The 15,210-nt window shown below is 45.4% G+C and overlaps 1 protein-coding gene across 3 annotated transcripts in view; it reads right to left on the bottom strand.

The window, feature by feature from the left end:
* Positions 1–15,210, bottom strand: part of aars1 (alanyl-tRNA synthetase 1) — a 61,724-nt gene that overhangs the window by 45,857 nt on the left and 657 nt on the right. For all 3 annotated transcript variants that reach the window (XM_085990949.1, XM_085990951.1, XM_085990948.1), the window contains exons 2-7: positions 13,244–13,408; positions 9,497–9,685; positions 3,304–3,449; positions 2,239–2,430; positions 1,554–1,698; positions 637–782 (exon numbers count right to left, since the gene is read on the bottom strand). In XM_085990949.1, coding sequence (XP_085847075.1) covers positions 637–782; positions 1,554–1,698; positions 2,239–2,430; positions 3,304–3,449; positions 9,497–9,685; positions 13,244–13,387 — 962 coding nt within the window. In that variant the 5' untranslated portion in view covers positions 13,388–13,408. The remainder of the gene's footprint in view (positions 1–636; positions 783–1,553; positions 1,699–2,238; positions 2,431–3,303; positions 3,450–9,496; positions 9,686–13,243; positions 13,409–15,210) is intronic.

Here is a 15,210-nt window from a genome sequence, read left to right on the forward strand (position 1 = left end):
TGCAGCAAAGATTCACCAGACTGATACCTGGGATGGCAGGAATGACGTATGAGGAGAGATTGGGTCGATTAGGCTTATATTCGCTTGAGTTTAGAAGAATGAGAGGGGATCTCATTGAAAATTATAAAATTCTAACAGGACTAGACAGACTAGATGCAGGAAGGATATTCCCGATGGCGGGGGAGTCCAGAGCCAGGGGTCACAGTCTAAGGATAAGGGGTAAGCCATTTAGGACTGAGATGAGGAGGAATTTCTTCACCCAGAGAGTGGTGAACCTGTGGAATTCTCTGCCACACAGGGCAGTTGAGGCCAATTCATTAAATATATTCAAGGAGTTAGATATATTTCTTAAGGCTAAAGGGATCAAGGGATATGGGGAGAAAGCAGGGACAGGGTACTGAATTTGGATGATCAGCCATGATCTCATTAAATGGCGGAGCGGACTCGAGGGGCCGAATGGCCTACTCCTGCTCCTATCTTCTATGTTTCTATAACTGTCCTGCTTTAATGGGCAAGATTGATATTGTTGCGGTGCCAACACAGCAACCAGGGGATGTATGCTAGCAAGTTATCAGTGGCACAATGGCAGAGGTGGATACATACCACTGCGTGATTTACTAGGTCTTTCCAACTTACCCTCGACCAGTGTTGTCCGGTCTACCCCCATCAGACAAAGCAATCGTTATTGTCCGTGCATGATCTGCCAGCACTCTGTACGCCATGTCTATTCCATCAACGTCTTCAGCTCCCACCTTCCCTGTATACAGTCTGGAGCCAGTGCCCTAGAATTTGATAAATAACTTAACAGTTAACACCGTGATTCAACAACCCGCTTTCAAACAGAGCATCAGGGAGTGCTTTAAGAATAGAAACAACAGATATGCACCTTAGGACTACGACGTTAAAAGCGCTGTATAAATGCAAGTTGCTGTTCCTCATCACCGGATACCCAACAACTCTACACAATGCCATGCTGGTAAGTGGAGTTGCTGTTTGAGGAATAGCCCTTATCTCCTGGCTTTCTGACATCAGAGCATAATGCATATCTATTTCACTAAAATAACTGACCTCATGAGGAAGCCTCAAAATGAAGGCTGGTGTTAAAAGGCAACTGGTGTTTTAAATCCAGCGCTGTGAAAACGTAGGGTCAGGTACAGGGGGTTTCTCACTTCAATATCAAGCTCCTTTAAGCGGTGATGTCAGCAAACCCAGCTTTGTGTGGAGAGCTGCAGTCCCACATGAGAACACTCACTGCTACCACCAGTTGGAAAGTTCAAACAACACAGCCTCCTGTGTGTACAGGAGGTCTTAGACCGTCACATTAACCCCAAATGTCTTCCATTTAAAAATAGCCAAATGCTGCATCATTCTGTGCTGCATCATTCGGTGATTCTAATTTGGTTGCCATCTATGAAATCCTTAACCCATGATCACAAAATTCATTCAACAGAGAGAGAAAAACAGACACATGCACTGACACAGATAGACAAACAGGGTAAAAGGCACCACAACTTGAAACTGCAGTTGATAAATTGACTATTTTAACAACTTACTTTCTGAATGGCTTTGAAGTAAGGTACAAACAGATCAGTGTCATAGTTTGACATTTTTTGCTGCAGGATTGACACCAGCCGTTCTAAACCCATCCCAGTATCAATGCTCTTCTTAGCCAGGGGCTTCAGACTGTCATCAACTTCTCTAGAGAGGTGGAAGCAACGAGGCAATTAGGTTTGAAACAGAAGTATCTCTTGTATCAGTACCTGTGCAACATGATGGCCACTGAGAAGCAGCAAGTATACTGCTGTGAAATTTTGTCAGTTCAGTTAGAGGAAACTAGGGCTCAACATCCAATGCGCCCCTGTCATTTTTAACCCAACGTTCAATTCCCACAGATGTTTCAACAATAAGTGAGAGATTTCTCACAGGTGAATCAACGAGCTGGTGCACATTCAGCTACATCATATCATGTAAAGGTTAATGTATGCAACGCACTGGCCCAATTTACCACAAGTCACTGTGAGGAAGTAAAAGGGACCCAATTCCATGCAACATGGTGTAAGGTGAGGTACCACTGCCAGAAAGCACTTAAATACAGCACATTCGGGAACAGCTCAGAAAGAGAATGAATCACTTCAAGTCACGTGTCAACATCTTGCTTTATCGTAACTAATAACGTTGAGCCAAATCCTGGCAGAGCAGGAAGTTTTGATGAAGTGCTGATTGACAGGTAACGGTTACCTGTTAAACTGAATGAACACAAGGTTCCAGACCTCCAGAACGTTAGGGTCGTCCATGTTGACCAGGTGAGCAGCGTCACGCCCTCCGATACGATCGTAATGTATCTCACTGCAGGGGCCGCAGGGACCGGTGTCGCCCATCTCCCAGAAATTATCCTTCATGCTTCCTGGCAGAATCCTTTCCTCCGCCATTCTGAACAGAAAGATACAGTCGACTAGACTTAATACTGCAGCAAAAGGACTTCAAGAAAGCACCAGGCCTGGTCCTAACTGTACTTTACAGCCACTCTTCTGTGTAGTTCAGAGCCTGAAGTAATTTTTCTCTAATTAAATCTTTTACCATTGAAAAGGGTTTTTATTTTATTCTCCTCCTAAATACTTGACAAATGGTAGGACTCCTTCAAATTATCCCAGAATAACAGCTGTACAGACCAGGAAGGTCCCAGAGTTAATCCCCGATCTGTGCCAAGTTAGCTGATCTCAGCCAGGGCAGCAGTACATAAGGACGCAATAAAATTCATCGATTAGATAGGCCCATTTCAAGCTCATTCCTCTTAGTACATTAACATAAAGCTCACACCCCTCGAGTACATCAGCACAAAGCCCATTCGTCTAGTACATGCAGTGGAAGGGTTTTTACACTGGGGAGCTGTACTGTCACTCCTCCCCACAGAGGATCAGCAATCCTTTTTATATTCCCTCACGACTGGCTCTGTAGGATACTAGAAATGTTGCCAGCAGGGGACAAGAACAATAACCATCACCCCCATAAGTACTATGGCCTGGCCCTGCCCTACACTCAGGCAAACTCAACTCAAGTGGACATATGGGCCTCTTTATAGATGAGTTAGCCTTTAAGAATAAAAAGCTTAGATTAGAAAGGGAAATCTAGATAGAATATGTAAAAAATAAAATAAATCCTTTGATATATGGAGCGGTACCAAGTTTGAATAGGGTGTAACAGACAGCTCCATCCCAGTCTCATCACTGGAGTACAGCATGACAGAGGAAAAGCACCGAAAGGCAATTAAAGAAGGGAAAAAAGGAACTCTCAAGAAAATCTCACCCAAGATTTAGCCAGATCTGCTTGCATTCAAGATCTGGTTCCAGCCCCGCTTTCTCATTCCCTCCGAAATAGGTCACATAAAGCCTTTCGATGGGGATCCCGAACTCCTCTGTCAGCAGCTTGAAGGCCATCTCACAAGCCAGTGCCTACACAGAGAAAAGAAAAAGTGCGTCACCTCCACATAGGCTGAATTACCGCAAATTAGGTTCCACAATTTCACTCAAAAGAACCTTCCATTACTTTGAACAAAATTGCAACATGAGTTGCATTTGTGGAATATACACAGAAGGCAGGCCAGCTTCAATCAATATATTGTAATGGGAGTGGAGGTGGCAGTCGGTACCTGGATAAGTTAATCCCCAAATTACACAGGAGACTATACAGGTTATCCACTAGCAAATAACATAGCTATGATCTAGGGACCCTGACCCAAGGTGGTGAGGGCTTCCATTGCTACTTTGTATTGTTAATAGTTACACATATTTTTACATTCCTATCTTTGGTTTCCTTACACTGCCCCCAGCATGCCAACAGCCTCATTCCTTAATGACACCATGCGCAAGTATAAGGTGACTTCATCCTTCATTTGCCATACCTTGTATGGGGTTGGGCTGCTTCTGGGGCGAGTGTTGCTGTACCCCGCTATTTCCTGTTGGGGTATACTGTTGAGGTGGTGAGTGTTAAGTCTGTGTGTTCTAATTATTGTTTGTTCTAATTATTGTTAATAAGAATCACTGCACACAGGCCACAAGAATAAATTCAACAGGTCTTTACTAGTCGAAGGTCAGGCTGAACTGCCCAATAAATCATTACACAGCACTTATATACCGGTGTGGTCACCACCGGTATTACAGTATACAGCAGCCAAGATAAAGTAGTGCATCTCTTAAAATAGTTCTCTTAAAGGTGGAACGGTTACATACACCACAATCCTCCCTTTTTAGCTTAATATATATTCCCCATTTAACATAACATAATAACATATATACACAACTTCATGTAAAAACAGTTCACAGATTCAGTCTCTGAGGAGGCCTCCTGATCCGAGACGGATAACGCCTTTCAGGGGTCTCTGGTTCTCGTTGCTGGGGTGACTCATCTAGTTGATCCCCTATGGATAGGACATCATCATCAGGTATATTCACTTCTGAGGTAGATGCTTCAGGTTCACTAACTTCCTCCACGGTTGTCTCTGTCTTAACCATGGGCTCGACCCTTGTTCTCGATCCCACCAGTTGGTCAGCATGACGTCGCATTACGTTTTCACCAACATCTACCGTGTACATCAGGGGTCCTTGTCTGGCCCGAATTGTTCCAGATTGCCATTTCTCGTTTTTATAGTCCCTGGCTAACACCGGTTGTCCTATTTCAAAACTCCGAGTGGGCTTGTTATTGATATGCTGGAACTGTTTGTTTTCGACTTCCCTCCGCACATTTGGTTTTAACAAGTCCAACCTGGACCGCAACCTCCTGTTATAGAACATCATGGCAGGACTTTGGTTTGTTGTTGCATGGGTGGCGTTTCGATATGCCAGTAGGAAATTGTCCACCTTGTGTTGCAGTGGAATCTGATCTTCGCTCATGGCCTTTATTGCCTTTTTGAACGTCTGTACAAACCTCTCGGCCAGCCCATTCGTAGCTGGATGATATGGGGCAGAGGTATAATGTTTCACCCCATTCTTCTTCAGGAATTTCTGGAATTCCTCTGACACGAACTGTGGTCCGTTGTCTGAACATATTTGCTCTGGCAATCCATTTCTGGAAATATCGTTCTTAGCACCGCGATCGTCTTCTCCGAGGTAGTGGTAGTCATTTTAATCACTTCTGGCCATTTAGAATGTGCGTCCACCGCAATTAAAAACATGGAGTCCATGAATGGACCAGCAAAGTCAATATGTACACGTTGCCATGGGGTTGAAGGCCATTCCCATGGATGCAGCGGTGCAATTGGAGGTGCATTTTGGACTTTTTGGCACCCTGAGCAGCTTTTCGTCAGATCCTCTATCTGTTGGTCGATACCCGGCCACCACACATAAGCCCTAGCAAGGCTTTTCATCTTGACTCCCCCCAGATGACCTTCATGTAGTTCTTTTAGAACTCTCTCTCTTAACTTAGGAGGGATAATCACCCTTGTTCCATACATCAATGTTCCCTGACAGATGGACAGCTGTTCTCGTCTTGCTGAGAATGCCGGTAACAGTGGATCACCATGGGCTGGCCATCCCTTTACTGTCAATTCGTAGACCCGGGACAGTGTCGGGTCATTCCTAGTCTCCCTTTCAATATTTGCATTGGTGACAGGTAAACATTCGATGATGGTCGAGTGAAATAACTCCACCGGGTCAACCGTCGGTGCCTCCTCCTCAGTAGGTAGTGGCAGGCGCGACAGCCCATCAGCATTACCATGCTGCTTTGTACCTTTGAATTCTATCTGATATTGATGTGCCCCTAGGAAAAGGGACCATCTCTGGAGCCTCTGTGCTGTCATCACCGAAACACCCTTCTTAGGGTTAAAAATGGATACCAACGGCTGGTGGTCTGTCAGCAGTGTAAACTTCTGGCCCTGCAGGTAATGATTAAACTTCTTTACTCCCCACACAAGGCTGAGAGCCTCCCTATCTATCTGAGCATAGTTGCGCTCAGCGGAGGTCAATGATCTGGATGCAAATGCGACTGGCCTTTCCAAGCCATTTGGCAACTTGTGTGAGAGTACTGCTCCAATACCATGAGAAGCATCACAAGCTAAACGAATAGGTAGCGTTGGGTTGAAGTGAGCCAACACTTCCTCTGAGGTGATCAATGCCTTGCTTTTGCGAAAGGCCTTCTTACAGTCCTCGCTCCACTTCCATGGTACTTCTTTCTGCAAAAGAGCGTTCAGCGGGTGCAGCACCATGGATAGATTTGGCAGAAACTTATGGTAATAGTTAATCAACCCTAGGAACGACCTCAACTGGGATACATTTTCTGGAGCGGGAGCCTTCACAACAGCTTCGATCTTGTCAGGTGACTTGTGCAGCCCCTCCTGGTCAATGACATGACCACAGTACGAGATCCGTTTCTGAAAGAACTCACATTTCTGGCGATTAACTCGAAGTCCATATTCCTTCAATCTGGTGAGCACCAGTTTCAAATTTGCAAGGTGTTCCTCATCGTCATCTCCTGTAATCAGGATATCGTCCAAGTAACATTGAGTGCTTGGAATTCCCTGTAATACCTGCTCCATGGCCCTCTGCCAAATTGCTGGAGCCGAAGCCACTCCAAAAACCAGTCTATTATATCGATACAAGCCTCTGTGCGTGTTGATTGAGAGATACTGGCGCGACTCTTCCTCAACTTCCATCTGTAAGTACGCTTGCGCCAGGTCTAGCTTGAAGTGTTTCCCGCCAGACAATGAAGCAAAGATATCCTCAATCCGCGGAAGCGGATATTGCACCGTGTGAAGCACCGGATTAACCGTGATCTTGAAGTCTCCACAGATGCGGACCTTCCCCGGTTCCCCTGGCTTGTTACTCGATGAACGCTTCATGACGGGAACAATGGGCGTGGCCCACTCACTCCAGTCCACCTTAGACAGTACTCCTGAACGTTCTAGCCCTTCCAGCTCAGCTTCCACAGCAGGTCGTATCGCATAAGGTACCGGTCTGGCTTTGAAAAATTTTGGGTTTGCATGTTCTGCAATCTTGATTTTTGCCGTAATTCCTCTCAGTGTTCCCAGTCCCTGTTGGAACACCTCTTTAGCCTCATCCAATATTCTGGACAATCGTTCAGGTTTGACATCTTTTTTTCCGGAATCTACCGTTATTGCTTTTAGGTAGTGCCAGTCCATATTTATTTTCCTGATCCACTCCCGTCCCAGAAGTGGTGGACCTCCCTCAGGTAGTACATATAAGTCCATTCCTTGGTGTTCTTTGCCCTTGTGTACCACCTTGACTTTTATCTTTCCGATGGGGTATACTCTTTGCCCCGTGTATGTCTGCAATACTATCTCCGTATCCCGTAGGGGAATATGTGTGAATAACCTTTTGTAATCTTGCTTATTCATGACCGTCAACGCCGATCCGGTGTCCAATTCCATCTTCACTTGGACTCCTGCTATCTGAAGTGTGACCCAGATAGTTTGTAGGTCAGCTTCCTTACTCACATTGTGAATTCTCAGACTACCCAGTTCCTTGCTGTTGGAGTCTGAATCCGAATTCTGTTCATCCGAACTCTTCTCAGCCACCTTATGTACCTTTCTGCACTTTTCCTGCGGTGACTTTTTGTTGCTGGTCTTCTTTCCTGACCGGCATACTTTAGCTATGTGACCAAGCTTGCCACATTTTCTACATTCCTGATTTTTAAACCAGCATTGGTTCTGATCGTGTGTTGTCTTTTCACAACGATAACATTTCGCTGTACCCAAAGCCATTTGATCTACGCTGAGTACCGCTGCCTTCAGCTGCATTTCCGCAGTGCCTCTCGCTGCGGCTTCGTGCGATGCTGCAATAGTGACAGCCTTATCAAGTGTAAGATCATTCTCTTCAAGCAGCCGCTTTTGTGTTCCTTCTTTCGACAATCCACACATGAATTTGTCTCTGTGCCTCTGTCAGTCTTTCCCCAAACTGACAGTATTTCGCTAGCTTACGCAGTTCAATTAAGTACTCCGCGTTGCTTTCCTCTTGCAGTTGAGTTCTCGCATAAAATTTAAATCGTTCCGCTAACATCAGCAGTGTGGGGTTCAAATGATTTCTCAGGACAGCAACAATATTAGCGAATGCCTGATCCGCCGGTTTAGCTGGTGATAGAAGATGCTTCAATAGCCCGTATGTCTTCGCACCCATTGAGTTTAGTAAGGTTAGTGCTTTATCTTCATCTGATATTTTATTTGCCTTACAATAAATCTCTATGCGTTCTACATACGTGGCCCAATCTTCAACATCGGCATCGAAATCGTTGATGTTACCACGCTTAGGCATCCTCGCAGTCTTCTTGAGAAACAAAAAGAAATTTTTTCTTTTATTTTTTTTTCAAAATGGCGGTTTCCCGCACTTGTCTTCTTCCCCCGCCTACGAAAATGGCGGCTTCCCGCGTTTGCCTTTCTCCCCCGCTGGCTGTAATGGCGATTGCCGTATTGCTGCGTTTGCCCTCCCCAGTGGTTCTCAAATCGTGCCTCCCAGCCCCTCTTGCAGTCTGGTCCTTTCCCCCGGCTGCGGCTGAGTTCTCCGCGGTTTTTTAAATTATTTTTATTTTCTCCCGCGCCTCGCGGCCTCGGTAGCTGCCCGGCCTTTTTCCCCGGTCGCGGTCGAGCTCTCTCTCGACGCTGTTGCGTCTCCCAGCCCGCTTGCAGCCCGGTCTTTTACACCGGCTGCGTTTGCATTCACCGCGGCTCCCGTGCCTTACGCTGCCCCAGTCTCAGCGCCTCTGGCCCCGACTTCTGTCCGGCTCTTTTCCCTGGCCGTGGTCGAGTTCTCCGTCCTTATATCCTCCGTTTTTCCCTCCCCTACTTCACAGCCAACGTGGCCGACTTGCTGCTCGTCGCTGATCGGCTTACCCACCGCCGTGGTAGAAGGGATGATCACTGCCTGTTGCTGATGGAAGGCTTCGTGTCAGGATTCTTCCTTGCTCTTCAGACCCGAGTCTTTTCTCAGCAGGATGATGAGGGCGGATGCCTCTTCTCGACGCCCATTAAACTGCCTTGGATATATCTCTGCCGCATGGTAAGATCGTCATCGTCACCACTGTTAAGTCTGTGTGTTCTAATTATTGTTAATAAGAATCACTGCACACAGACCACAAGAATAAATTCAACAGGTCTTTACTAGTCGAAGGTCAGGCTGAACTGCCCAATAAATCATTACACAGCACTTATATACCGGTGTGGTCACCACCGGTATTACAGTATACAGCAGCCAAGATAAAGTAGTGCATCTCTTAAAATAGTTCTCTTAAAGGTGGAACGGTTACATACACCACAGTGAGGGTTGGCGATCTTGCTGTATGGTGCTCCAGGAATGGAATCCCCACTTTCCCCAAATGACACAACCCCCGAAGAATATTGGTCCACAAACTCCATCACACCCACCCCATAACCTCTATGATATTCACAAAGTATCATTAGCCATTAGGCTTTGTTGGGTTTAGCAGCAATATCACAATGTTACTTGTTCTTTATTCACTAACCTAAGGCAGTCTCTACAAAAACCACTCGTTTTACCTTGAAGTAATCACCAAAGGACCAAGAACCCAACATCTCAAAGAAAGTGTGATGATAAACATCCTTGCCCACGTCGTCCAGGTCATTGTGTTTCCCTCCGGCGCGGATACATTTCTGAGTGTTTGCAGCTCTCGTTAGTTTTGCCATTGGGTGGGAGGGGTCGATGGTGTTCAGGAAAATTGGTTTAAACTGCAAACGGAAAAAAAAAATCACTGGTCAAAAAAATGCTTCTAGTTGTGAATATGCTTTCTGCCACCACCTCCCCACTGTTGTGGAAAGAAACCACTCGGAGTCACGGGTAGGCTGTGATAGGAGAGAAACTTTATTACAAGCATGCAGGGGAGAGCCTTCAGTGTACCAAAGTCTCTCAAATTTACAATGGTTGTCGCAGTAATCAATCTGCTACCGATAATTGTTCAACCGTTAATTACCGGTTACGTAGGCTTTGGCAGATGCTTCCCGCTATCTCAACTGTCCCGGACCCAAGGTCCTTATATCTGCCTTTCTGCAGTTTTGTTTATCTTATCCAGTCTCCAGTTACCATTATCTTTGTTCATTGTTCCTGATTCAAGGTTTCGTGGAGAAACTTTATTGCAACTACTGCTACTGTTAAATGCTGACACTACACATTGGTCAAGCTTCCCATCATACCTTGCAGTTACAGTTACATTTTAATAGCATAGTTTCTAATGCAACTATAATACACATTTAACAGTTATCCAAACCTACAGGCTACCCTATCACCACCCACAAGGAGCTGACTCTTGCTGGGGTGCAGTTTCATAGCTGCCAGCAGCCCTCCAGTATCTCACCCAAATGGCTAATCAGCAAGCACGAGTTTGAGCAGCGAACGTTAACCATGGCACTAAAAATCACAGCCGCATCTGACCCTGTCTACACCGGACCGCCACACATTAAGACACTTACTTTCAACCACAGGTCACTCTGCAGTGATCAGATGGAAACCCGAGCTGACTTTCCACACTCCCCCCAGCAGTGGTGAACTCAAATATAGAAACAATAGAAATCAGCCAACTCAGCACAAATGGAAACCCAACTTGGGAGCCCTGGTCTGTATGGTTTAATACTGCACTGGGCAGTGCCTTTACCCACTAGGTAATCAGGGGATAGGCTTCAAAGCAAACACTTCACTCATACCTGCCTATCTCAGCAACTTGTGTACATTATATACTAGGGTGAAAGCACACAATTCACTCATAGCTGGGTTTGTGCATCTCATGCATGCTACATGCTCCTTAAATCCTGCATGTATACAGTACGTACCAGCTCAATGGTGTAAACTAGGTAAACTGTGCACCCACCACAGGGGAGGACCCCATATTCAGGAGTTAGTATTCAAATGCCTAGTATCCCAGGGAGGTACAGGAGCCTTCTGCAGTTTCTGATCAACACATCACATCCAAGGGCCAACTTTCCTGACCTTTGCCCCCAAGGAACACCCATTTCCTGGGACAAGAAAAAGGGTCCGAGATGGGATCCACAATAGGCACAGGCACGACGATCCCATTCAAATGGGGCAAGAGGCAGTTCATGGCACCTTCCTCATTTTCTTATTGCAATTCCAGCTGGGCGTCTAAGCACAGGGACATCCAGTGAAACATGGTGCACTGGCATGTCCCCATCCGAGGGTCCACTGGGGTCCTGTATGCAGGCTGAAGGAAGAGCAATGGCCTTTTCGTCCTTTTTAAACTGCCCCTTCCCCACCCACCCGCTCCCACCCCCAGTAAGTCATTGAGATCTTCAGCCTGCCAATCCCCATCAGCAGTCCCTGATCTCAAAAGAGGTCCAAAATCCAACTGCAGGCCTGACCTTTCTCCCAGTGCTAGGCCCTAAGCCTGGGTGCCCTGGCTGTGTTAATGGTCCAGGACAGGAAATCCCAGTCCTCCTGGGCTTGGACAGGTGCAGCACATTTCAGGTTCCCTCTGATGCATTTGGCAAATCTCTGAAAACTCCTATTTCATAACTGTGTTCATGCTCAGGGCTGCACTCAGGATACAGTAGAGCTGTATTCAGTGCTGTGTTTATGAAAGAGTTCCATTTGAAACGCTGGGTAATTTTCACCAACCTACAATCTCAGCCATGTTCTAGAAAGGATGTACTGCAGCTGAAATATGTCAACACTTTATAATTATAGCTCCGGGTGAATATTTCTTGTCAAACAGGCTACACTCAATAGCAAGGTTCACGATTAACCATTTTAATACCAAGTTCATACTGAATACCAGACCACAATTTTATTTTAGGGAAGACATAATTATGATAGACGTCCAGCAATGTGACCCAGTACGTGGAAACTGACGAGTAGGGTACACTCCAGGGATTCCCCACATTGTGAGTTGCCGACTGCCTTAAGCCACAGCATCAGAGAGGCGTCAAGGTGAGCCTAGGCGATTCCCTACAAGATGTTAGAGGGAAATAATCCAGTCACCCCACGCCACTATCGCACATCACCTGGCGTCTGCTTCCACAACATCACCGACCCGAGAGCAACCATCCTGGCCTTCGCCATCTGCCAATGCTAGAAATTAAATATAAACAGAAAATGCTGGAAGTGCACAGTAGGTCAGTCAGCACCTGTAGAGAGAGGAGCGAGGTTACAACCTTTCAGGTAGATACCCTTCATCAGAACGCTCTAATGAAGGGTACACACCTGAAATGTATACCCGTCTTTTCTCTTTACAGATCAGGACTGACCTGTTGTGCATTTCCAGCATTTTCTGCCTCAAGTTGAAATGTTTGTTTTGCCTTTCATACGCCATCCATGGACTCCCGCTGCCGGGGAATATGGTTATAAACTAGATTTTGTTATTGAAGTGACACAGTCTACCCAACTCCTTCTACACCTTTTCCAATATGTTATTTCTCTGCTCTGTATGCAAAAGATTAAGGCCTGTGATATTACAGCACCAGTTGATAACTAGAAGAAGCCCGGAATAACAACAGAAAATGCTGGAAAAACTCAGCAGGTCAGGCAACATCCGTGGACAGAAATTTGAGTTGACGATTCGGGTCAAACCCTTCTTCAAAAGAACCCTTCTTTGAAGAAGGGTTCGACCCGAAACGTCAACTCAAATTTCTGTCCACGGATGTTGCCTGACCTGCTGAGTTTTTCCAGCATTTTCTGTTGTTATTTCGGATTTCCAACATCCGCAGTATTTTGCTATCGTAGAAGAGGCCCGGTTTGGGATATGGCAGAGAGGAGGTTAATAAGGAGGCTCATCTCTCATACTACCTGAAGAAGCAAAAAGCTCTTGACTTTGTACTTGGAATAGGATGAACCCAGGATGGTTTACTGTTTTCTTTGTTTTAAAACAATAAATTGTACAACAGTTGTGGAATTATCAGTAAGTGAATGTGTTCACTAACAACTTTATCAAAACAAACTAAAATAAATTCAGATGCAACTTTGTAACAATCAAAGCTGATGTCCACTCGGAGACCATCTCCCAGTCAGCGACCATCCAGGATGGAAACAGTTTGATGCTGTACTGGGAAGATGATTGGGTTGGTATTCTAGGAGGAGATAAAATGGGCTAAAGGATCTTCTTCATCCAAACTGATGGTGAAATGCAAACTGGGCCATAGTCTAAACAGATACAAACTAATTACAAGTTGATGCCTCTGCTAACTAACAGACAGGAATTTCATACAAATATATTTGCACAGCTCAATTTCAAGGCCATAGATTGCGGATCTCCACAGCACCGTGGCAATCTGTTGACTTACCTGGTTCATGCCGGCATTGGCAAAGAGAAGCGTGGGGTCATCAAGAGGGATAGTCGCTGAGGAGTGGACGTACTCATGGCTGTAACGTTTGAAGAAATTAATGAACTTCTGGCGAATCTGTCCAGCACTCAGTGTGGAATCCATTTTGGAAACAATCCACAGGGTCTGAAAGAAATGAGTGTAGGAGTTAAAACGCATTACTTTGAAGCTTTTTTTTGCCCTCTACCTTTCCTGCCAATTGATTCTCCTCTCAAGTGGGTAACTTCCTGATGAGCTACAGTTCCACTGGCATTAGTCAACCTCTAGCACTTCCTCCAGACCGCAGGCTATGCAAGTGAACCTGGGGGGAAGTGGGCAAGAAAGGGAACCACAGACAAACCTGAATCTGTTCTTACCCAACATCCACACATGCACAACACATTTTCCAGCAGGTTGTTCTATAATAAGGAGCAGACATCCTTGCCAAGGTATATAGCCTGGCCCAGTGGCACTCGAGTAAAATGTAGCAACCCCAGTACTTCCCTGCCCGAGATCAGCTAACTCAACACAGACTGGGAATCAAACCTGGGACTTTATCGCTCTGCAAGAGTCAGCTAATCACTGCATTAACCAGCCAAGCTAAGGGCAGCCAAAAACAAGCTTCTAATATTATCTGGAGCACAACTGTAAGAATTTTTTTTGCATCTTTGACCACCCTTTTAACACATTTCTACACGTTCTGAAATTCATCCCAGGGAATGTTTTCACCTTTCACCCTGCAGGATTTGTAGAGATCGCTCTTCCTCCTTATTATTTCATTTCTGAGAGCAAGTTTAAGAAAAAAAATGCGAATCTGTCCAGCTTTAATATGGTGCAACATGAAACATTTGAATTCTCCTGCCCCTTACCATACTTCCCTAACCTCGTCCCGGCTCTTCCTGGCTCCAAAACTCTGGTGAACGACTTACAGCAAGAAAACTGGCCACTGCCCAATTCTGACACAACAGACAGCAGAGTTTAATATCAATAGTTATTGTTTACATCCTGGAATAACAATGCTAAACTGAAAGTAAAACTGCAACAATTTAAACCAGTACCACGACAGGGCACAGCGAGTTCAAGAACAATTTGCTCACCAAAAGTTAGTACAGCGAAACCCTGATGATCTGCTGCAGTGGAAGGCCCTCACCCAGCACATAATGCAGATTGTCAGAAAGTCTCCAGACAGTGATTTTTTTTTTTAAAGCTCCAATTTGCTCTATTTAGATTATTATCTAATCAAGTCCCCAGGCTGTGCAGATAAAACCCACTTTTTCCATTTTAATATTGAGATATTGTTGAGGGGGAAAAAAACCTTCTGTTCTCTCAAGCCTGAAGACCTGCCTCTTGATCCAAGACTAAATAGCAGAGCTGTATGGATAATAAATCCTGACAGGTACATGACATCCAAGCTTACCCTGCTGGATCAAAAACTGACTTATACCAAACTAAGCCCAGACTCTCATGAAAAATCTTACAGATAGTCAAGCTTCCACAGCACACTGGAAGCAGAAAAAAATCCTAATAGCTTAATACGATGAAATTTTATTGAAATCTACAGTTTAAGGGGATTGTTTTCCAGAAAGGTGATGACAGAGGAAAGGAGAAAAAAGAACAGATAAAGGCCAAGTCAGGAGACACCAACTCTGATGACAGATTGCAAGACCCGTGAAAAGATGTCATCGATCATCCCTTTAATGTTTGGACGTGTCATCAACCTCGAGACAACCGTGCAGTCAACTGCTCTCCGCTAGGGTTAAACAGTTCCATAGCGCAGTATCGCCCCCTCCCCTTTTTCCGTGAGATTCCTTGCGGGGGAGGGCATTCCACCCTTGGGTTGAAAATAAAGAACATGCTTTTGTATCACACGTCCCAAAGCGGTTTACAGCCAATTAAGTGCTTTTGAAGTGTAGTCACTGTATAATGTAGGAAACGCGGCAGCCAATTTG

Source organism: Somniosus microcephalus, chromosome 6 (genome assembly GCF_052327205.1).
Source record: "Somniosus microcephalus isolate GS21.2 chromosome 6, FLI_Smic_1.0, whole genome shotgun sequence".
Classification (NCBI taxonomy): Eukaryota; Metazoa; Chordata; class Chondrichthyes; order Squaliformes; family Somniosidae; genus Somniosus; species Somniosus microcephalus.